The sequence below is a fragment of the Mesoplodon mirus genome (assembly GCF_964341445.2).
Source record: "Mesoplodon mirus genome assembly, chromosome: 7".
NCBI lineage: Eukaryota > Metazoa > Chordata > Mammalia > Artiodactyla > Ziphiidae > Mesoplodon > Mesoplodon mirus.
In genome coordinates this window covers 100,406,090-100,430,126 of record NC_138983.1, presented here as the reverse complement: position 1 = coordinate 100,430,126, position 24,037 = coordinate 100,406,090, and the positions used below count along the sequence as shown (strand labels likewise).

At 50.1% G+C, this 24,037-nt stretch overlaps 1 protein-coding gene and 1 pseudogene across 3 annotated transcripts in view; both read left to right on the top strand.

The window, feature by feature from the left end:
• The first annotated feature begins 192 nt into the window (after positions 1–192).
• On the top strand, positions 193–9,661 carry LOC309807237 (interferon regulatory factor 6-like). 2 transcript variants are annotated; one of them, XM_082626585.1, is made up of 3 exons: positions 193–396; positions 8,171–8,376; positions 9,405–9,661. In XM_082626585.1, exons 1-3 carry the CDS (start codon positions 278–280, stop codon positions 9,575–9,577), a joined length of 498 nt encoding a protein of 165 aa, XP_082482711.1. In that variant the 5' UTR covers positions 193–277; the 3' UTR covers positions 9,578–9,661. The 2 variants fall into 2 exon arrangements, with proteins under 2 accessions (XP_082482711.1, XP_082482710.1); XM_082626584.1 differs by lacking the exon at positions 193–396 and adding an exon at positions 6,543–6,860.
• Positions 9,662–10,978: 1,317 nt separating this feature from the next.
• The window catches only part of LOC309808909 (BCL-6 corepressor-like), a 36,579-nt pseudogene continuing 23,520 nt past the window's right edge, over positions 10,979–24,037 (top strand). The window contains exons 1-7 of the transcript in view: positions 10,979–11,461; positions 12,123–12,176; positions 12,648–12,834; positions 18,202–18,447; positions 18,801–19,128; positions 19,710–19,891; positions 20,222–20,476. The product of the transcript in view is annotated as a BCL-6 corepressor-like (transcript). The remainder of the gene's footprint in view (positions 11,462–12,122; positions 12,177–12,647; positions 12,835–18,201; positions 18,448–18,800; positions 19,129–19,709; positions 19,892–20,221; positions 20,477–24,037) is intronic.

The window sequence follows — 24,037 nt, the reverse complement described above, 5'->3', positions numbered from 1 at the left end:
GAGTTGAGATGCACCGGCAGCCTTAAATGTTAGTTGGTATTTGTATTATGGCATAATAGAAAGGCACTGCATTCAACCATCTCAGTTACTACACGTTTATGCAGGCTGATTCTCACAGCCACGCCTGTCGTACAAGCGCGACGTAAAGCGGGTCTGCTTTATGGCACCCTGCTTCCGCCGTAAAGCGCCGTTGGCAATCCCGCGTGAGTGGGTTGACGAGACGACTTCCAGGTGAAAAACGCGATTCTTGGAGGTTGGCTGACTTGACGTCTTCCCCATGGTCAAACGCGGGAGCCGGAGCCGGAGCCGGAGCCAGAGCCAGCTGCTCAACTCCCTAACTAAAAAGCAGAAGAAGCATCTAAGGGATTTCGGCGAGGAGCATCCCTTCTATGACAGGTATGGAGAGGCGAGGCTGGGACCGGCGCTGCCGGCGTCCTTTCCCGGTGGGAGCCCGCGTGTCCCCGCGTTTGGTCCGCCGGTGCCCCGGGGGTAGTGACAGGGCAGCTCCCGCCGCGTGCCACGCTGCCCCGGCGCCGGCCTAGCTCGCCCGGGGATCCTGGCGGCTTCCCGCCTGAGATGGGGTTCTTCGCCGGTCTTCCTACCCTTTGTTGAGCCTGTAGTTTGATGCTAGACGGCACGCCTCCTGTGTGGCGACTGGGCAGAGATTTTATAAGCTTGTGTTCGTTTTCTATGTTTTTAAAGAATTGCTTGGGGGCTTCCCTGGTGGCGCAGTGGTTAAGAATCCGCCTGCCAACGGAGGGGACAGGGGTTCGAGCCCTGGTCCGGGAAGATCCCACATGCCGCGGTGCAAGTAAGCCCGTGCGCCACAACTATTGAGCTTGCACTCCAGAGCCCGCGAGCCACAACTACTGAGCCAGGGTGGTGCAACTACTGATGCCCGCGAGCCTAGAGCCCCTGCTCCGCAACAAGAGAAGCCACCTCTCGCCGCAACTAGAGAAAGCCCGGGCGCAGCAACGAAGACCCATAGCAGGCCAAAATAAATAAATTAAAGAAGTTAAAAAAAATAAAAAAAGAATTGCTTGGGGGCTTCCCTGGTGGCGCAGTGGTTGAGAGTCTACCTGCCAATGCAGGGGACACGGGTTCGTGCCCCGGTCTGGGAGGATCCCACATGCCGCGGAGCGGCTGGGCCCGTGGGCCATGGCCGCTGAGCCTGCGCGTCCGGAGCCTGTGCTCCGCAACGGGAGAGGCCACAACAAGAGGCCCGCGTAGCGCAAAAAAAAAAAAAAAAAAGAATTGCTTGGGACCCTCGACATCACCTATCTATTCAATGACCATGAGGAAAGTAATGTTTGGGTAGTTGTGGGTTCCTCTCTAAGTGTCCAGACTCTCAGTTATGATCTTAGTGCTCATCCCACCCCTTTGGGCTGCTTTATCAACAGTCAGAGGGATGGTCTACTTAAGAAACTTGCTAGAAAAGGTGAACCCCGAGGGCTTTTATTTGCCAAAATTTCCCATCTTTTGGATGAGAGCCTGTTACTGTGTGACTGTAGTATTTGTCATGTGGTCTTGTTAGACTTTTTCATTCGTCTCTTATTATCTATTTGGCATATCCTTCCAAAACCTGTCCAAATGCATATGGAGTTTTTACTTGACAATAGATATAATGTATTTATAACGGTATAGTCTGCCATGTTCATTTAAAGTTGTATCATTAGACTTTTCCTAATTGCTACATACTAGTAGTTAAAGTTTAACATTGCCTGTTTCTTCTCAGGGTTTCCAGAAAGGAAGCAAAACCACAGACTTGTCAACTGGTAATGCTTTATACCTTCTTTATGATAGTAGATTCTGGACTGTTACTTTTAAGATTATATATGGTACTAAAGTTTGGCTACATTTCCACTCTCTTTGATTTTAGATGTAAGCTATACTTTAGTAATATTGCTTAGTTTTAAGTGCAGATGTCTGTTAAAATGCCATTGTGATAACTAATATAGTATAGAGTATGAAACTGTCCTGAGAGATTAGCCTGTTAAGGAGGCTTACCAGAGGGCTCTTGGTGAATCCTAAGAGGGAATGTCGTGTTTGCTTAACATAAAATAGAGTGCAAAATCATCAAAGGTCTTATTTCATTACCACAGACTCAGAAATAAAGTACACTTTTTTGTTGTAAGTTTTCCTGTTGCTCCTTTAAAGGTGCCAAATGTCTGACACATAGGTTAGATCGCCTTATAACCTAAAGCTCCATGTGTTTAGTTTGCTGTCTTCCCATGTGGAACATGAGCAGTTCAAAGAAGAGGAAGCGCTTCTAGAATCATAGCTAGATTAGCTGTTTTAAACAAATTTGGTGCTAGGTTTGGTTGAATAGATAGGACTGCGTATTTGCAGAAAAGCTAGTTTTTATCTAGAGAAGTCTGAACTTGGTTCCACTGTGGACCTGATGATAGTCGTGGGGTAGCAACAAGAACAGTATAATTTTTGTTTTTAAAATCCCCATTTTCCTTTTAGTCAGAGAGTTTATAGATACTTCAAGTTCTGAAAGTGAAGCATAGAGTGAACCAGAACAAGTTTCTGGTTACAACAGACTACTTGCCACATTAAAGGATGTCTCCAAGGAAGATGAGGAGGAGGAAGAGGAAGAAGACAGTGTTCTAGATGAGACAGAAATGAATCTTGAAGATGGCGATAGTGACGTCATTGTGGAGGAAGAGATGGCAGTAGAGTCCACGGACATGCAGAAGAGTGAGTGTCTTTTTTTTTTTTTTTTTTTTTTGCTGTACGCGGGCCTCTCACTGTTGTGGCCTCTCCCGTTGCGGAGCACAGGCTCCGGACGCACAGGCCCAGCGGCCATGGCTCACGGGCCCAGCCGCTCCGCGGCACATGGGACCCTCCCAGACCGGGGCACGAACCCGCATCCCCTGCATCGGCAGGCGGACTCTCAACCACTGCGCCACCAGGGAGGCCCGAGTGAGTGTCTTTGATGTGGGTTTATCATCTTTGCAGGGACCACAGACAGATTGCCCCAGGGGCAGGGTGCCTTGTACCACAGAGCTGGGTGAAAGCACATGGATTCAAAGCAGAGATTCTTAACATTGTTGGGCTCTGTGATATCTTCCAGAATCTGATGAAAACACAGGACCCTCTGGCCATAAAAATGCAGAAATGACATTTTTGCTTATGATTTCCAGGATTTCATCAATCCTACTTCAAATTCCCCTGATTGGGAGGAAAGGGAACATAATTCTGTTTTTGTAATGGTCTCAATTTATGAAAGAGATTATTGTTCCTGCCTTAGAGGAACCAAGTTGAATGGAAGATAGACATAAAATATACAAAACTTTTCAAGCATCAAATCTGAATGGAACCGATAAATATAAGGTGTTAAAGAGATGCAAAGTGGTCACATGCTGCCAGGGTGAATGAGGGGAGGCTTCAGAGAAGAGCTGGGACTGAAAGCTTAAAGGGACTCTGTCTCGCTCAGACATCTAGGTGACTATTGTTTTTTAAATTATTATTAATTAATTTATTTTGGGCTGCATTGTGTCTTTGTTGCAGTGCGCCGGCTTCTCACTGTGGTGGCTTCTCTTGTTGTGGAGCATGGGCTCTAGGCACGTGGGCTTCGGTAGTTGTGGCACACGGGCTCAGTAGTTGTGGCTCACGGGCTCTAGAGCACAGGCTCTGTAGTTGTGGCGCACGGGCTTAGTTGCTCGGCGGCATGTGGGATCTCCCCAGACTAGGGCTTGAAACCACGTCCCCTGCATTAGCAGGCGAATTCTTAACCACTGTGCCACCAGGGAAGTCCCCATAGGTGACTTTTTTTTTTTTTTTTTAATGGTTTGCTGTTTTTTTGTTTAATTAATTTATTTTTTGTTTTATTTTATTTTTGGCTGTGTTGGGTCTTCATTGCTGCACGTGGCCTTTCTCTAGTTGCAGGGAGCGGGGGCTACTCTTCGTTGCGGTGCGCGGGCTTCTCATGGCGGTGGCTTCTCTTGTTGCAGAGCATGGGCTCTAGGCACGCAGGCTCAGTAGTTGTGGCACTCGGGCTTAGTTGCTCCGCAGCATGTGGGATCTTCCCGGACCAGGGCTCGAACCCGTGTCCCCTGCATTGGCAGGCGGATTCTTAACCACTGCGCCACCAGGGAAGCCCACCCATAGGTGACTTTTTAATTTAACATTAAAATCAACTTTATTGAAGTATGAATTACATTCAACAAGGTGTACCCGTTCTAAGCATGTAATTTGATAAGTCTTGACAAATGTGTATATCTATATTGTCATCGCCAAAGTCAAGATACAGAACACTTCCAATACCTGCAAAAAGTTCCTTCTTGTCCTTTTACAGTCAGTTTCCCAGGCCTGGCATCAGGCAACCACTGACATGCTTTCTTTCACTATGTATTAGTGTTTCCTATTCTAGAAATTCATATGAATGGAAGCATACAACAAGTACCCTTTTGCACGTGGCTTCTTTGGCTCCTCATGTTGTTGTGACTCATCCGTGTAGCTCATATTAGTAATTCATTTCTTTTTATTACTGGAATAGTAGTCCGTTGTCTGAATATATCTGGGTAACTTTTTATATTCTATTATCTTAATGCCTACTTGCCTTACTGTATTCTTTTCTATACTTTAAGGTGTCACACACCATTCTTACTTAGTATTTTCATTCATCACTTGTACTCGGATAAAAAAATCGTTGCCTCAGACTTAGGGATTGTTTTAATTTTGTTGGTTTTCCAGTTTTCTTTCATGTTTTAGGTTTTTAAAAATGAAAAGTTTGGCTTTTTAAATTATAAAAGTAATATACATTTACCGTAAAAATTTAAGAGGGTAATATAGTTAACGTATATCTCCTCCACCCTGGGATGAACACCTTTAACATTTTATAGAACCTTCCAGACTACTTTTTTATGGATATATGAGTGAATATATATTTGTGTGTATGTGCATAATGGCCTCATACATTTCTGTAAGTGACTTTTTTCTTTAATAATATAACGTGTGTAACTGTGGGTTACTGCCGCTAGAACCCTGGTGTCCAAGCTCCCAGGCCAAATCTCCTTCTACTACATTACACTACCATGGGGAGGTTTAAAAAAGAAAGGGAAAGTATGAAGGGTGATTTTTCCATAAATTAAATCCACTTGAAAAGGCGCATTTGGAGAGTCAGAGAGTACTGATATTGTTAGAAAGAAGAAAGGTTGAAAAGCTGGTTAAATCTCATTTAAAAAAATCCATATGTACCACATTGTAAAAAAGAGAAGGAAGACGGCATTCATGATTACTGGGCTGGCAGGGTCGGGGACAGTTGCATGCTGGGGGTGGCTCTCGTACTGGCTCTTCCACTCTTCACACTTGTGCTCGGCCAGGGCCAGGGACCGCTGAGGGAGATCAGAGGAGAGGGTGGTGCCTTGGGGGTTCCAGGGGGTTGTGCAGCTGGCTCCCTTGCCACCCAGACTGCCCCAGGGTTCCCAGCCCCAAGGATTATGGAGCATCCCCACACCTGTTTGCTCTGCAGTTGCTGTCCTGCACGCATTTTCTCCTCCAGCACTTTCTGCAGTGTCTCCTTGGCCTTCTGCTCATAGCTGTTTTTCTGGTCTTCCATGTGTAATAGCAACTTATTCATTCCCCAAGAAGTGTATTTCTGTAAATTTGAGGCAATTCAACAAATACACATTGACCTACTGTGTGCTAAAGCCTGAGCAGGGATACAGAAATGAAACGAAATTGGTCCTTGCCCACAGGGCAGAGATGTCAGTAATCTGGTGGACCTTCTTCCAGGCTGGAGGCAGGCAGGGAGAGTCCCTCAGGTGATGTGAGAGGTGAGTGGGGATAAAAAACTGCCCTGGGCATGCTGGGCATTCTCCCCTAGGCCTTCCACAGGCATTTGAAATCCGACATTTCCAAAGGGAAATCATCTTTCTAAACCTGCTCCTATCTCAGTGGCCAGCATCACCACCCACCCAGTCTCCCAAACCCTAAACCAGGGAATCATCCTTGATTTCTCTCTCACCTTCTTCAAGGACTCAGTTCCTCATCAAGCTCTGTCAAGTCAGCGTCTTTAACGGCTCGTTCGTTACCTGTATCCTCTATCCCTACTGCCACCTCCTTAGTTCAGGCCCTAGTGACACTATTATATGGATTATATAGAGACTATGTGTTATCTTCATGCCTTGCCTCCCTTCAAACCCTTTTCAGTCCTGCAGCTAGATGGTTCTTTCTAAAACTTAAATCTGATCCCATCACAACCTGCTTAAATCTCTCAGTGGTTCTCAGTGTTCTAAGAATCAGGTCCAAACTCCTTGGCATGGTTCCTACTTACAAGCCCAGACTTTGATCTCATGCTGCCTCCACGCAAGCTGAACTGCTTGTAGGTCCCCTAAGCACTGTGCTTTTCAGCCTCTGCCTTTGCCCATAAAGCTTCTTCTGCTTAGAGTATCGTGACCCACGCTTCTCACCTGGTTAACTTCTACCCATGTTCAAGATTCAGCCCTAGAATCATAAATTCTGATAAACTTGGCCAACCATACCTACCCCCCGACTCTTTACGGATTAGGCAGTTTTACTGGTGTTCACATAGTATCTGTATTTCTGATCTATTGACTCATCTGTCTCCTTTAAGGGATTGTAAACTCCTTTGGGGCAGGGAACATTTTTAAAAAAATAAAATTATTTTTGTAGGCTTGGGGATCTGAACAATAGTCAAGTCAAGTTTTAAAAATGAATACATTTGTATTTTTAGAATTTCTCCTGGCTTCAAGGTCCAAAAGAAAAAAGACACAAGAGCAGCTTTGCAAATTCACTGGGGGTCTTGCCTTTCCAGTGCTTTTCATTTTTATGCCCTGTGATTTTTGGGAAAGCAGGAGCCTTTTACTGTCGATTCTGGGTTACCCAACTGGGTAAGAGATAGTCTAGATAATGCAGATTTAGAGTTCAATATCAAATCATTTCCATTTAGCTTTGGAGTCATCTGAAAATTTGGATTTAAATGTTGAGTGGGTCTTATGTTCTTGGAATTGTCATTAGAAACCAGATACAGGAGTTACTGGTTGAGATCATACATGGTTACGTCCAGGTTATTGGACTTAACCATGCTGGTCACTGACCAGCTTTATCCCCCATTGAAAACGAGTAGACTGGCATTCTGGATTATATGTCAGTCTCTTATGAGCTTGGTTGGCATTACTGAAAAAATAAAAGTTGTGGATCCGCAAACCCATAGACTCTATAGGCTATGTTCCCCTGCAGAATTCTAACTACACGGCCACCTTATCTTCCTAACATCAAGTGGGAGCAGTCTGGCCGGTCCATCTCGTTCTCTTGATCTTGAGTCCTCTGCAAAAGACATCCCCCTTTTCTGCACCAGCACGTACGTCACAGCCCTGAAGAAAGTGTAGACATCTGAGATACGTTAACAGTGGGGGAGGGCTGATATCCCGTGAACAGACACATAAATGCCTGTTAGACCTGGAAATTGAAAACCAGAGAGGCGGGGCCCCACTGGTTTTGGCCCAGGCCACCAGCCCCTGGTGTTCCCAGCAAAATGTTCCCAATGTGGGAGTTTGAGGAAGCAGGGAAAGGCAGGTGGTGTGAGTTTATTAGGACTTGAGGCCCTCAGCCTCGCACTGAGGCCAGCTGAACCCCCAGAGCGTGCTTCCTGCCCTCCTATGGGCTGCTACTCCTAAAGGTACTTGGTTTCAACAGTTATTTGTGCATCAGATTAAAGACTGAAGGGAGAGGGAACAGCAAGCCTAAATTCTTCATATCATACGCCACCTCCCTTTCTCTTCTCACTATATAAGCAATTCATGTGAAAAACAAATAAGGCAAGCAAAACAAAATTACCTGAAGTCTTGCTATCCAAAAGTTACCATTAGTATTTTGGTGTATACTTGTTCCAGATTTTTCTTTATTTTCAACCCTTCATTAAGGCCATTGTAGTCTTGACAGGTGATGCTGGCACAAGCACTTGAGATGAGGCTCCTCTTTTTAAAATACTGTATTTGCATTTGGCTTAATTTGTCTCAGGCCCTGCCTTGCCTGGTCCCCAGCGTGGTGTTTTCTGCTGCAGTCTCTGTAAATTGGAGTTGGAGTGATGGGGCGGTCAGGCAGGGCTGTGTGTATCTGTGTCTGTATGAGGGAGGGCGGGCACACTTTCCAGTGTTTCTGGGCAACAAGCAGGCACGCACTGCGGTTTCCTATCCCTCAGGCCTGGGCTGTGGAGACAGGGGAAGTACCAGGAAGGGGTGGACGACCCCGACCCAGCTAAATGGAAGGCCCAGCTCCGCTGTGCGCTCAACAAGAGCAGGGAATTCAACCTGATGTACGACGGCACCAAGGAGGTGCCCATGAACCCAGTGAAGATATATCAAGTGTGTGACATCCCCCAGCCCCAGGGCTCTATCATTAACCCAGGTGAGGCCCCAGCTGCTGGGGAGAAGGTGGACAGTGTGCCAGGTTCCGGGCTGGACCCTTAAAGCGATAGTCGACTTGAAAGTCGCCTCGCTTACAATGTTGAAGACTGGTAAATAAAGCAAGAAATCCTGTCCCTAGAAAGAACCCAGAGAACAAAAGATATAAACTCAGCACAGTCTTCCTGCCCACCCAGTGGAACAGTAAAGCATTAGAAAGAAGAGAGGGTATTGAGTTCTATAAAAAATAACTTCTCTTGGGACTCAACACTGAGAAGAGAGGCCAGGTAGTTTAGAAGAAGGAGGGCTTAAAACTTAGAAGGTCTGAGTTATAAACCTCGGTCTTTCCATTTCACTACTTGTGGGACATTGAATCAAGTCGTTCAACGTTTTGAGCCTCAGCTTCTTCCACTATAAAATCTGGGTTCTCATCTTTCCTGCGTATTTCAAAGGCTGTTCTAAGAATCAATTGCCATGACATTATGAAGGCTGTTAAGTTCTCTTTATAAATGATGGGTAAGTGATCATTTAATTTGTATGGTATTTTTCCTAGGAAAATACCACCTGATCCCTATATTTACTCAATGTTTAGCAAGTTCCGACTAAGAGCCAGATAATTTAGACTTGACCTCCAGTGCATCTAGTGAGGCTCTGCCATGAGGGAAGGGTCTGTCTTCACAGTAAGCTTATAAAGGAGAGAAGCTGTGCTCCTTGGGCCCTTAGAAGGGATGCGAATGTGTGGAAAGGGGTTTAGAGTAGGAATTAAAAGATTTCTAGGAGAAGGGAGTAGGGTCTGCAGCTCCTGGATAGGGGAGGGGATGAGAGCTTGCACTGGGGCTCCGTAGGAGGAGCTGGGAGTGGGGTGAACACCCTTGGTTCCCACTCTTTGGCATTGAGGGTGCACACTGAACCCAAGGAACCTCTGTGCTGGCAGTGCCTAGCTTGAACAGTGGGTCAGCTGCAGGGATGACAGTGCAACGTGAGCGCCTCACTTTTGACCTTTGTGTGTGTGTGTGTGTGTTTCTCGGGTAGGATCCACTGGATCTGCTCCTTGGGATGAGAAAGATAATGATGTGGATGAAGAAGATGAGGAAGATGAGCTGGACCAGTCACAGCACCACGTTCCCATCCAGGACGCCTTCCCCTTCCTGAACGTCAATGGTGAGTGGGGTGGGGGGTGGGACCGAGGCATGGAGAGGATGTAAGGGGCTTTGATTTTGCAACCGTTGACACCATATCCACCATTGCACTGGGAGCAGCGACCAGGCCCTGGGGCCAGGCTGCCAGTCTGTTAGCAAGTCGGAGTCATAGGCAAAGGAACTCCGTAGGCATAGTTATCCCAGTGGGGTGGCTTCTAGGCAGAGAGAGCATCTTCTGAATCTTATGTGATAATTCAGAGAAATTAAAAAATGAAATTCATTCTCAATCCCGCATACAAATACACAAGCTGTTACAAATTTTGCTGATTTCCTTCAGGCCAAGTGCAGGGATCCTTTTCGTGAATTGTAGGCAAACTCTTCTGCTATTTCCCTCGGTACAAATTTTCTGTCACTGCCTTAACAGCCTCTGCTAAGGCTGTATCATGGGAAACTTGTGGCTCTACAGCTCTTAATACTAGGCTCTGATACAATTTCTCTACTAGAGACTTTTATCTTTTTTAAATTAATTAATTAATTAATTAATTTTTTGTGGTACGCGGGCCTCTCACTGTTGTGGCCTCTCCCATTGCGGAGCACAGGCTCTGGACGTGCAGGCTCAGCAGCCATGGCTCACGGGCCCAGCCGCTCCGCGGCATGTGGGATCTTCCCGGACCGGGGCACGAACCCGTGTCCCCTGCATCGGCAGGCGGACTCTCAACCACTGCGCCACCAGGGAAGCCCTATCTTGTTTTTAAATTGACTTTTTGAATTCAGCTTCCCAGGAAAGATGCGTTTAGAGGTTGGAGGGTCCCTGTGAGACAGAGCAGGTACTGCACCTCCCATTGCACGTTCTGAGGACGCTCAAGCACAAGGTGAACTGCTCTTCCACAGCATCTTCCCTTGAACTTTTCACTGACGTGCTCGTAGTCATATGACGTGCATTCAGTTGAGTAGCTTTTCACTACTTTTCTAAGTTCCATCTGGCTGCTAGGGTCAAATGAGATACTTTTGCCACCTAGAAAATTTAGTATATCCAGAGGATTCCTGTAGGATTTTGGAGTCCCCTTCCTTAGGTGATGCCCCTTCTTTTGAGAATGAGGAAATGACTCTTATCTGTCTACTTGCCCTCCTTCACTTACCCTGTCATTTATAACCTTGCAAGCAAGTGATGAGTCAAGACAACGATCATAGAGCTCTCTCAGGTTAATACTGCCACAGCTACATTCCCACTTGGTGCAATTTTAAGATTTGGACATTTGGAAATGTGAGATCCTTTCCCAAATCTTTGGCTCACTCATTCTGTTATTCTCACCCCTTAAAAGGATACAACCCATTTCCAGGATCATGATTTACCTTTTTTTTTTTTTTTCATGTTTTTTTAAAGCTAATATTGTGTGTCCTTACGTTATGGGGCACCTTGGATCCTTTATGGCAACATGTGAACATATATTAAAAATAAAAAAGTAAAATGTGGCCCTACAGCCACAGCGGGATTTCATTGCCCTGAGAGAGGAGTTGGGGCGCATCAGTGACTTCCACGAAGCCTATACTTTCAAACAGGCTCCGGGCCAGCCAGTTTCCGGCTTAAGCAAGGAGAATGTTCCAGCGGTAACCAACAAGGAGAACCTGGCGACGCCGGTCTCGACTCCATTCCTGGAGCCGACCCTGGGGAGCGACGGCTCTGCGGTCACTTTCGGGAAAACCCAAGAGGATCCCAAACCATTTTGCGTGGGCAGTGCCCCACCGAGTGTGGACGTCACCCCCACCTACACCAAAGACGGAGCTGACGAGGCAGGATCAACCGATGGCAAAGTTCTGAAACCAAAGCCATCTAAGCTGGCAAAGAGAATCGCAAACTCCGCTGGTTACGTGGGTGCCCGGTTCAAGTGTGTCGCTACCGGACTGTACGCAGACTCCAGTCAGCTCGGCCGGGAGCAGCGGGCATTGCAGGTGAGCCCCCCCCACCCGAATTTCAGGAGCCTGACCAGTTGTCAGGTTTTTTTAATGTGTGAAGAGGAGGGGGCCGGGGGTATGATAGGGCAGGACACCGGGCTGATTTGGTTAATGAAGCTTAGGATAATTTAAATGTTTGAAATGTGTCCAGTAAGGGGACGTAAGTGGATACTTGAAGTTATTCTGTAGATTTTAAGCGAACTCCACTCGAATGCTGATAACGGAAGTTTTAATTATTGAGAAGGATGTCTAAAAGACTGCGTGACGTTTACCTATCAGTCGCTTTGATTTCTCTGCCGTTACTGTACGTTAACAAATATACCTAAAAGCGCTGCTCAGAATGCCTCACGTGATACTTGGTGGAGGTGTGTAGCGGCCGCATGTCTGTGAGATTCGTGCAATTTTGTTTTTCCACCAAAAAAACAAACAAACAAAAAAAACCAAAAACACAAACCTTGCTTAAAGGGATAGAGTATGTATTTAACTTGCTAGTGAATGATAGATGTTGTATAGGAATTTCCTTAAGGTATTTTACTTTTAATTAAAAGACAAATAAAGCCAAATTGTTTTGCAATGTTAAGAAAAAAATTGGTTCATGCTTATAAAAATGGATGAAGTTATCTAAATGATCCATTGAGTGCCCATTTTAATTACATAGATGGAAGGATTACAAGAGGACAGTATTTTATGTCTACCCGCTGCTTACTGTGAGGTCAGTTCTTCAAATTTTTATTACTAGAATCTTCCATAAACCTTTTGAGTTAAATTTCATTTCCAAATATACAAAGGGAAGTTTGTGGGCCATGGTCGTCTTTATTCATTGTGCATTTGTTTTCTTTTCTGTTGTGTTTTTGTTTCGCTTTCTTTGCGTTGTATTTTTGTTTTGTTTTATTTACCTTCGAAAGAGAATGTCTGTCTGTATGCCACAGTGTATGTATGGCTATACATACACACCACATATATCTCTACATACATACGGCTTTACGAATAAAGAGTGTGTGACTAGTTACACATAGACACTCTTACGTTTTTATCGTTCAATTTTAAAATATCTCAGTTGTATCATAAATTGTGGTTGGTTTTGGGCAAACTTTTCTTTGCAGATACTTTCCTTTAAGGTAAGGGCAGTGAAATAGCTTTGGTGGTAAGGTGTGTCTTTTTTCCATCTCCGTTCTCTTTGTAGCGTGCAGTGATGCGCTTCTCAGAGTTGGAGATGAAAGAGCGAGAAGGTGGCCACCCGACGACCAAAGACTCCGAGGTGCGCAAATTCAGCCCCGCTGACTGGGAAAGGCTGAAAGGAAGTCAGGACAAAAAGCCAAAGTCGGTCGCCCTGGAGGAGGCCATTGCCGACCAGAACGACAGTGAGAGATGTAAGTGAACCCAGGCGGCTCGCGTGTGGTACCACGTCGGTGGGAACGGGGCGGTTCCTCCCCCAGTGCCGAGGGAGGTGAGAGGAAACAATACGCTTCCGACGGCCCAGCGTCTGGGTGCTGGCTGTTCGGAGAACGGACTGCTCTGGCCACCCTTCCCAGCTGTGGATTGCAAGGCTGGTTGTCCTTTTGAGCGTTGTGGCATCCAGGAGTGGAGCACCTATGAAATGTTGTTTCCTGGCACGCATCTCCTTTTTCCGGAGCAATGCTAGTCCTGTAGTTAGTAATAGTCTGATACAGTAGAGCAGAGGAATGGCGGTGCAAGACCTCCAGCGTAGCAGGTATGTGTTCTGTTTTGTAGCAGGTACGGATACGGGTTTTTGGTAGCAGTGGAATGACACTTGCAGCCAGAGCCAGACCCTCCAGAGTGACAGTCTCCTATGGGAGGGAGTGGAGAGTACTCGGATTCTCCCTCCAAAGGCAGAGGTTTCATTCAGATGAGATGAGGGCTGATGAAGGCACCAGAAAGATGAGCATAATTATTTTCTGTGGCAGGCTTGTTTGCAGTCATTAGGAGTTGACAGCACGCTCCAAGGGCGTGGGATCAACGAGGGCGTTCTTCCTACCAGACGGGGTGTATTATGTTTTGGAGGCCAAATTGGAGAGAAAGCTAGTGTTTGCCTCGAGTCACACTCTGCGGTCCCATCAGCTGCTCCCCCACTGGGGTTGACTTCGGGCTTTGCCCTCGAGACTTCCTGGGCTAATGAGATGTGTTGGCAGCAAGTGGAGGTCTTTCTCCCGCTTTCTTCAGTGTGCATGCTTGTGGCCTGTGGCCTGTGGCCTGCAGCCTGCTCCGGACCCCAGAAACCTCACCGGTGATGGTGAGTGAGGGCACCTAGGTGAACGTCGAGGACAGGGTGGGCGTGAAATCCTCCTGAGACGGGACAGTTGGGGGTGGTGGGCACGTTTGGGAGGCCCAGGCCCTTGGACCCAGTCGTAGGGTCGGCGTTCGCCCGCATGCTTAGGTCGTGGGTGCCTGATGCAGTTCGGGAAAATTGTGGTCAGCAGCAGCGTGTGCTTCTCTGTGCTGCTTGGAGCACTGCCCTGCCCCAGCTCATCTTTGGGGTCAGACAAAGGCCTGTGGCCAGGGTTCTGGGTAAGCCACACCGGGACCGGTTTGTCCTACGTGGCTCCCGTAGAAGGGGATTTCTGGGGCTAGTCAGTGGCGGCCTTACCCGAGGGATGGGGCTCTTGATGTGCCTGGAGTAGACGATTCCGAGCTCCTCCCCCTCGGGATTGGAATGAAAAACGGAGGGTCCAGGCCACCCTGGAGTGAAGCAGCAAGAAGGCCTCCCTCCTTGCCTGTGCTCACAGCTGACACGCAGCCCTTACTCTCCTGAGTGGCCTCATGACTCAGCTCTTGGGGAAGTTTCTCAGAGAGACGTGGTAAAAGTGGGCAAGGCCAAGTTCACGGGGATGCACTTTTCTGAGGAGGGGACCTGCCTGTTCTGGGTGGACGGTGAGGGAGGCTGGAGGAAGGGAGCGGGCAGTTAACCGGCCTCGAGTCTTCTCGCCCTTTTCTCCAGCAACGTGGCCAAACCCAGGGTGGCCGCTGCCCTTCATGTCTCAGTGGCCTCACCCGCCCTTCTTCCCAGAGACGTTTGTGTGCGTCCTTCCCAGTCTTTCCTGCTGAGCTTGGAGACGAGAACTCGGTGTGGCTGATGGGGAGCAGGGCCTGAGCCCCAGATGATTCCGAAAGCCCCCTCCCCCCACCGCCTGCCTCCAATCTCAGACCGACCGACGGGTCTCTTCCTGGAGCACCCGGGACATGGCCCAGTGAGCCATGAATGGCCACCATGGGAGGGCAGGAGAAGGGTTGGGGAAGGTGAGGGGCTCCGTTTGAAAGATTGGGGCAATGGAGGTGGGTTCCCCACCCACCCTCTGTCTTGTAGAGACGTGGGGTTTGTAACTAGCTGGTCAGGAAAGGTCACCTGAAGGGGCCACTGTTCTTACCACGGCCTCCACATCCAAGGCACAGCAGGTGTTCATTCCATTCAGCTGGATATGAACGGGCCTTCTTGTTCTTGGGCCATCATGTCTTGAGCTGATACGGGCTCAGGTCCTTCTCATGGGTGTCGGTGTGGCCGAGAGCCGAGCTGTGAGCACATGGGAGCTGGGGCGGGGATTTGGGGCGGGCAGGGGTCCCAGAGAGGGTCCAGGATGCCTTCAAGATGCCTTCCCCCTTCTGAGGCAGCCCCTACCCATGGAGGGACCAGGAGCTTCCAAGGTGGTGGGTGCTGTTTGCGTGGCCCTGGTTGTCCTGGTGCGGGTGCATCTTGTTGCTAGGGGCTTGTTTAAAAAAGAAATTAACTTGAAAACACAGTGGCCGAGACACTCATTTATTCTTTATGATCACATGGGTGGCTGAGTGAAATTTTTATTTTGGAAGTTCACCAAATGAGTTTGGAGGTTCCTCAGACTTGGAAGTTCATCACTAGGAACCCTCAGTGGCATTTGAAGATGGGGCGGGGCAAGGAGGCATTGGTCCCTTCCTTCTCAAACTTGGAGTAACCATCTCCCTTGCCAACCACTTGGCTGGGACAGGCCTAGGACCTGCTCAGTGGCAGTGCCTGGCCAGGAGCTGGAGGAAGCCTCAGTCGAGGGGCTTCATGAAACTTCTTTGCTCAGGGAACTCTTCCAGCTGAGCACCTGCACGTTTGTAAACTACTTTGGAACAGAGATCCCCTGCACCCCTTGTGTAGCGGGTGTAACTTTGATCAAGGTTAGCCCTGACTGGAGGTGCTACTATAGTTAAGCTACAGAGAAGGGGATTTTAATCCTGGGGAGCCTTCCAGCGACTCAGAACCCTCTCACCTCGTTTAGGCCTCACTGGGCATGGCTCAACAGTGGTGAGGGTGCTTTGCTGCCACAGTGACTTGTAAATGTTGCTGTGGTGATGCTTCTGTGAGGTGATGCTGTGGTACAACCATAATGCATTTGGGATATAGGTGCTGTGAGTCATAGGACCATGCTGCAGGGACCACGTTCACATCTTGCTTAGACTGGGTGACCAAGGGCACATGGCTTCCCACTTTTAGAAGGGCCAAAAGTAGCAATGATGGCAAAGCCTGATGGTTAGGATCCCCGTGTATCTATTTATCTCCCCATCTCCTTTGCCCTCAAGGGTCATCCTCCTGTGGGTCGTGGTTAGAACAGTCTTTGAGAAGCTCCAAGTGACACGGAGCCTCTACCCCATAGCTGGTGGCCATGGGCATCTTGGGCAGTCGGGGTGGGTGTCCTTCAGGGTTATTAGTGGCCTGGGTAAGGTCACACTAGCGTAAGGTCTTGGGGGGCCTTAGCTGAGGGGAATTGAGATCTTTGCCCTAAAAGGCTCCGGGGTTGGGGGAAGGGTGGATGGACCTAGTTTGGAAAAAGAAACTTTCAAATTGGACATGGGGGTTCTTAAGGTAGCCCTTCCATTCCTCCATGGATGCCCTCCCACGGAGCTTTTAGGGAAGGCTGATTGGACCAGATTGGACCCGAGAAGTCCAATGGTGTAACCAGCAGGGCTCACCTCTTAAAATTTCCTACATTTCAGGCCTGAGATTCAGGCTGGTCTGAAAGTCTTGGCATCTTTTGGTTAAAGGGATTTTTCCAGCCTTTCTCTGTGCTGAGCCCGGCCCGTGATTATGAAGCCCACCCCTGGAGGGAGGCTAGCAGTAACATTCCCACTTTACAAGTGAGGGGGGCCGAGTTGTAAAGTGGCGCCATTCCTGCCCGAGTGTTTAAGAGGGTCACAGAGCAGCCGGAGTGAGAGTTGCAGCACGCCGTCTTCACCGGGCCTGCGGTAGCCTGGGCTGCATCACCCGTAAGCACAGGCCAGGAGTTTGGGGCAGGAGACCCTCGCGGTTGGGGTGATTCCACCATTCCGGCAAGAGTAGATGGGGATCTGCCCCACCTTGGGATACCCTTGGAGAAAAGCTAAGTGTGTTCCACCATTGAGAACACAGGTCAGGCTAGCCCAGGCCAGGGTGAGGTTCATCCCCACAACTGGCTGCCATTAAATGCTGGGAATGCCCCCAAGAGAGGCTGATCAGGGGACCAGCCGGCTGGGCAGAAGTGGGAGTGATACTTGAAGTGGTCTAGGGAGAGGAGGAGAAATGCGAGCAGCATGTGAGGGGTGTGTCCATGATTTCATCTAGAAAAACGGGCTGTGGGAGCTTAGCTCAGGTGTTAACGAAATACCAAACTCATACACCCACCCCCACCCCCGGCCGGTGATGGACACAGGGTCATCTTCGGGGAACTCTTTAACAGCACAGTGATCATTATGGAATTCTTTGTGTGTTAGAAACAATGTGACTAGCAAAGCAGTTGAACTGTTTCTTTGGCTAGAGCAAAAGTGAGGAGTGATGTTAGGCTGGGCTGATTGGAGGAAAAGCCCCAAGTGGATGCTAGATTGAGCAGAGGGGGCAGGAGCAAGCAGTTCAGCCCTGCCCGCCGCACCCCCCCCTCCACCCCATCCCCATGAAGGGGGTTGGAGTCTTGTCTTTGAAATGTCCTTAGATGCTTGTTGCCTGGGAAGGAAGGCGTGGAGACGTGCCAGGTGGGTGACTGGTGTCACTGAGGGCCTTCTTCCTAGACAGGAAATAGGAGCAGCCCCTCGATGGCAGTGAAATGCTTTTCCCCCCACGGGTGTGGAAAGAGGACAGACGGACTTGTAGCAATCTGGTTGAGTTCTTTGAAATTGCCCTTGACCCTTGTGTGTGCACCAGGAAGCCTTTCCTTTCCCTTTGCCAGGCTCCTCTTGCCTTGGTCTCCCCAGCTTCCCAGCCTCCCAGCATTCTTTCCCTACCCTTTTTCTTCACCCTCGCCCCTGCTGACCCAAGTGAACATTGGTGCTATGTCTGTGTAGATGGCAGTTGGGGGCTATTTGGTCTCTTGATGACATCAGCCTTTTTTGTTGACTAGCAGCTGTTTCCATAGTCATTTGTAGCTCTGCCCTGATTGGTTGGATCTTACTGTGAGGTCACTCACCCCCCTTTAAAAGTAAGCCACCTTGGAGAGTTAAGCAGTTAGGGAGTGATCTCACATGCCTATAGACGTATGGTGTAGATGCCTCACATTGACCCTTGAAGGATGGATTGTGAGTGGACTACGCGCCTCATTTTCTGCTTTCTTTGCTGGTTGTGTTCAGCTGTCCTTCCTTCGGGACGTCTTTCTGAGGGTTTTGTGCTTCCGGCGTGTGAGGCCCCTGGTCTCCAAAGGGGGGCGGTCTGTTGGTAGCAGATTGCCTTGGGCATGGGGGTCCTGCCTGCTCCTGGTGACCTTTGTTCCCTCCTTTCCGGGTTGTCTCCCCTCCCCTAGGGGAGTGTTATGATGGAAGCAAACCTGACCGCTTTGAAGCCCCAGAAGACAGTGATCTTCCTGAGGACATGGACACGGGGCCCCCCAGAGAGTCCCCCGCCGACCAGGCGGCCCCGGACGCGTCACGCAGCCCCACCCTCCGGCTGAACAGAAAGCGCAAGGTGTCTGGCGATAGGAACCACACTGAGACCACTGGGCTCCCAGAGGACTCTCTGCTGAAAGCCAAGCGGAGACGGGTCTCCAAAGGTGAGCTTGGTTTGGCTTCGGGCCCGCAGGGCACCCTACGGAAGTCCTGGAGCGGAGCAGTGGAAAGTTCCAGTCCCACCCTGGAGCCCTGGGGGGAGCCACTCACACCTTCCCCACCCCCCACCCCCATCCCACCCCCCACCCCCCCAAAGCCAGGTGCAGGGGCTGGAGCCCAAAGGTGGCCAAAGGCAAATAGGCCCCCTCCCGAGACTTGGTGACAAGTTCCAGCCAACACAGTGACCACACCCGTCCCCTCCCCCACCCCTGTTAGTGATGTGTAAGACAGTTTGTTCCCCACCCCCACCCCTGCCCCGGGGGGCTTCTTCATTAATTTGTAGTTACTTCTCCATTAGCTGACTGGCCTGAGAGGGAAATGACAAACAGTTCCTCTAACCACTTAGAAGAGCCACATTATAGTGAGCTGACCAACCTGAGGTGTGCATTGAATTAACAGGGCTCCATCCCAGAAAGCAGCCCCGCTTGCTGCACCTTAGAGAACGGGGGGAGCAGAGAGCAAACCTGGCCGGCAGGGCAGGAAGGAAGTGACCCAGGCGGTTCAGCCTGCGGTCACCCCCCAGGGCAATAGCATCTCCGAAGAGAAACCTGGCAGGAAAAGGGCAGAGGCCAAAAGCAACAGCAGCTGGTTGGAGGAGTCCCTTAAATGCAGTGACAATGAACAAGGTACGCACGGGGCGGGGGGCGCTCCTGGAGGGTGGATCACTCGCCCTCTGTGGGAAACGGCCCTGGAGGGGACCTGAGCGCCATCCAAGTTGACAAGAGTAGCGTGTGGCGAGCGGGGAGTTTTCTTCATGAGGTCCTTTCAGCCTGCACACTTCCTTATGGAATGGACAGTGAGGCGGGAGCTCGACTTCCTGGGCTGCTCCTCATCACCCAGCCCGCGGCTGGGCAGGAAGGGAAGTCTTGGGTGACCCCGGGCGCTTGTCAGTGCCCTCATTCCAGCCTCAGGCTGTCCCCAGTCGCCCTGTCCCGAGCACCCAGGCCCCCCACGGGTGGGGACGGGAGCGCAAGAAGGGCTGGCTTCTGCCCTCTCTTGCGGCCCTTTGAAGCGACTTGCCATTTGGCGTTTCGTGGGTTAGCCTATTTGCCGGTTGAATGTGGGATGATTAAAATATTAGTGCTTTGAAAACATAATTGGTATATCTTTAAAAACTGAAGCTGCTCCAACGATCAGTGCTAACAATGGGCTTTTCTTTCCTCACCGGCTACAACTGTGTAACGCCCGCTGCTTCTCCCCCTGACAGATGTGCTGTGCACGGACGGAGAAATGGATCGGCAGCCTTCGCCCCTGCCGCAGAAATACACCGACAACAGCGAGAAACCATCCGGGAAGCGACCGTGCAAAACCAAGCATTTGATCCCTCAGGAGCCCAGGCGGGGCTTGCCGCTGCCAGGGGACTCCTACGTGGACAATGCGGATGGCAAGGTACCTCTTGCCCCTGGCTCTCCCCCGCTCCCCGGGCCTGTGCAGGCACATCCCGCCTGCTTACTTCTCTGCTTCTGGGGACAAAGCTTTCCTTTTCCTGAAGCTCTCCCCACAAAACGTCCCTGCCCCTTCCTAGGGGACCTGTCTCCTGGGTGGTGGTGAAGTTTCCAGCTAGTAAAAATGCAACCCCTTCCTCGCGCCCCGCCTCCCCCAGACAGAGAGGAGGAAAAGTGCTTTCCTCCACTCAGGTTTGTAACTCAGGGAGGAGGCGAACCAGGCGGGTGTTGGAAGGACAGCCTGAAATGTGTGCGCTGCCTGGTTTCGTGATAGGTGACCGTCCGGAGATTTTGAAAGCGGCCTGAGCCCAGTTCCGACTATGATCTTTCGCCAGCCAAGCAGGACCAGAAGCCCTTGGACCGTTTGCAGCAATTGTTATCAGCTTCCCAGGCCTCGCAGCTGACATGCTCAAGCTCCCCTCCAGAGACCACCCAGTCCCGCCCGATGCCACCGGAAGCGCGGAGACTTATTGTCAGTAAGAACGCGGGCGAGACCCTCCTACAGCAGGCCTCCCGGCTTGGCTACGAGGTGAGCATCCTTGTGGGTGCCCCGGATCAGGATCCGCCGGCTGCTGCTCCTTGGGTGGGGGACACACTGGCTGGGGATGGGGGGCGGGTCTCAGAGCCCAGCCCCCTCCACGTGGCGGGCTGGGCTGGGTGTTCCAGCAGGGTGTTTGCGTTGGCCCCGCTCACACTGCGGGCTCTTTGGTGGCTTGTTCAGTCGTGGTGTGAAAAGAAAGGCAGGCCTCTCTGATGTTCCGTTCCCGTTCAGGCAGGTAGGCTGCTTCGGCCAGTCTGGCTCACTTATCTCTGATATAAAATCTGACCTAACCCAGGGCTTGGCGACCAGGGGAATTTTAATGAGCCTTTTGGATTCTGAATAGCAAGAAGGAGAGTAGTTATTAGCTCTACTAACTTGTGCTGTTTGGGGCAGAGTGATGCCCCTGTGGGGTAGCGGGTGGGACGTGTCTGTGCAGAGTAGGGGTGGGAGTGGGGCAGACCTGAGCAGTCTCTTTCTGAGAGGGCACGGGAGCCGAGGGCTGATGGGCGGGGAGCAGGGGTTGAGCCTTGCACAAAACTCCCTGTCCACCCTGCTGTATCCCAACCCAGCACGGCTGATGACAGTGACAGCCTCTATTGCTAGAGCAACATAGAAAGAGAGCTGATACCTGCCTAAGCCCGTGTGATCTGTAGTAACTCCTTTCACCCTGTTAACATCTTCACTTGGGAGTAACGAGTACTAGCCCACTCTCGGATGAGGAAACTGAGCCTCAGAGGGGTTAGCTGATCCCCGTACAGGTAGCAATCCAGCAGTGCTCCACAGCCCACCACGCTCCTCAGCAAGACTGGCTCACACTGGAATTGCCCTTTTTACAGTTCAAAACCTCTGTGAGACAGATGCCTCTCCATGCCCTGTGCAGTTCCCCCACCATACTTGTCAGTAGCAATTGTGATGCAATAGCCCACAGGGCAAAGGCATTTTTCTGTGCTGGCATCAGCCCTCTGGGAGTTGAATGGTGACAGTAAAACGCGGTTCAGCAGGCTGAGCGTGGAGGTGTGGCTGAGCACTGGGGTGGCAGGACCCAGGCTGGCCCGGAGCCCTGGCGCCCACACCCTCAGCCAGCTCTGTGCCCCTGTCCCCCGTCTCCCGTCGTGTCCCCCCACCCCGGTCCATAGTGCCGTGAGCCCTTGGAAGTGTGCCTGCCTTGGCCCTAAGGCCTGACTGTGGGTGGGAAGTTGGAAGCACTAGGGCTATGCTTAGTTTGGGGGTGTTTTGTTGTTGTGGGTTGAATGTGCTCTTGTGTATATCTACACGTCTCTTGGAGACCTCTCCATTAGCTAGAGAGCACTTTCTGGTAGTTAGCGCAGTTACTTGCATGTGAAGTCCAAGGAGCACCCAGTTGGTTTCCCAAGAGCTGAGAGCGGGCGCCTAGGAGGACAGAGCAGATGTTGCACATAGTGTTGAGCTAGACCCCCCGTGGTTGAGAAAATAGTCTCCTTGCTTCCAGCAAACGCTGGAGGTGGGGGGGAGACCCCTAACCCCAACTTTTGGGTTAGGGTTGAGAAAGTAGACTCCCGCTTCCGGCAAATGCTGGAGATGGGGGTGGCGGGGTGCTGCTGCACCCGCCGTGGAGGGCGGGGCTCCGAGCCCCACCTGTGAACTTGGCATCATTTCCAGCAGCCTCCCTTTGGGACCAGAGACGTCAAAAGACCCTCGTTGGTCCTCTAAGACAGTTTCCATTTTGGTTTGGTGGCTCTGAGGCCTGGACCAAGGGGCACTTGATCCATACTTTTTTAGGCTACCTGGCCTTTGATTGCACAGGAAGCCTTGGGAATGTTTACGGTCGGATTTGTTTTTTTCTTCAAATGTAAATTTCAATATGTAGATTCCACAGATCACCAGTGTTGATGCTGAACATTGTGACAAGTAGATGAACGCTTTCAACTTTGAATCCAACTTTCTGGGATTTCTCTGGGCAGAATTTTAAATGTTGGGATGATGGCCCAGTTGGGAGATGTGGCAGCTTCAACCTTTTAAAATTGAAGGAAAGTTTGCTTAAGCAGATAAGGGTGTGGTTTGGGAGGGTTTTCCTGAAGTTTTGTCTTCAGCATTCTTGGTTATTTTCTTCTGCTTAGCCAAAGATACCATGTGCAGTATAAAGGCTGTCTGAGCTTTATGTCATGGTAATGTGGTTCTGGAAGTTTAGAAACACACTCTGGCTTCAGATCCGCGTTAAATAGATCACTTGCGTGGCCAAAGACCTCAAACCATTCCCTCCTGGGAAAAAGGCTTCTATTTCTTAGGCTAAAACGCCCGTGTGCAACCACATGCTTGTGCCTTTAGCGGTGATGATTAAATTTTCTATGAATTGAATAAGTCATGTTTTTTTAAAAAGTTAATGAGGCATTTAATTAACTAACAACGTCGGGCTTATGGCCTTTATGGTTACATTTTGCAGGTAATGGCATTCGGCTTATAGCCGCTGAACAGAGAGCTGTCCGACAAAAGCAGTTTGACTTTGCTTGGGAATGGCTGGGCTGCCCTTCGGACACTCCCGTTTATTTCTAGCGGAGAAAATAAAACCAAGGAATGTGTTGCGTCGACAGACTCGCCCCGCCTCTTCACCTTTCAGTTAGAGAAAGTGTCGGTGGCGATGGTCGCCATCCATTTAGAGGCCATCACCCTCCTAGCTAGGAGAGTGTAGTTAGCCCACTTGACCCCCAACAGAGAAGGCCTGTGGGATGCTCGTCACAGCTGGATTGCATCCCTCTAACTGGGGCCCTCTTGGGCCTTTTGAATCTTCCCAGCTGACCAGGTACCAAAGACCTGAGTTATAGGTCTAGTACTTCATGTTAATTGAACTTGGGGTTTAATATCTCTGGGCCTCAGTTTCCAAGTGTTGAATGAGGATAGTACTACCTTCCTTTCCTGCTATCTCCTGGGTTCCTGTGGGTGACAGAAGACGTCCTCATCTGGGGGAATGGGAACCACTGTGTAAACAGTGGGATCAACGTGGTTGAGTTAGGACAGCCCGTGGCCAAAAGTCTGACCTGGCCGTGGGGCTACTGCTGCCTTTGCTGCCATCTTCCAGGAGAAGAGAGTTGACTTACCCACCAGCTTGGACGGCCTTTCATTTCTAGGTACCCTTGAATCTGCCCTAGTAGTGATGAAGGTTTCCAGGCGAAGGCCATGATTGTCACAGCAAATAAACCCTGGGTTGAGTAAATTGATGTGTGCACAGCAGTTGGTGGCGTTCAGACCTGATCCCAGAGCCACGTGACAGGGCCTCTCCCTGGCTGGGGCACACAACTCATTAGCTTGCAGCCGTCCACTCAAGTCTGGCTAGTGAGGGCCTGCTAAAAGCGCAGCAGCTTCATGCGGTATCCTGGATACCAGGGCTCGGGGCAGGTGGCCTGGGAGCCCAGAGGATTGTGGGCTTTCTGGCAGGTTGGGATGTAAACGGAGAAACGCATTCGTGGGCGTGCCTTTTCTCTTCCTCCTCTTGTTTTGGAAGGGAGCTGCTGCAGTGACCCGAAGTAACAGGGCACCGATGGCCAGGTTTACCAGCATGCCCCATTGGGTTCACGT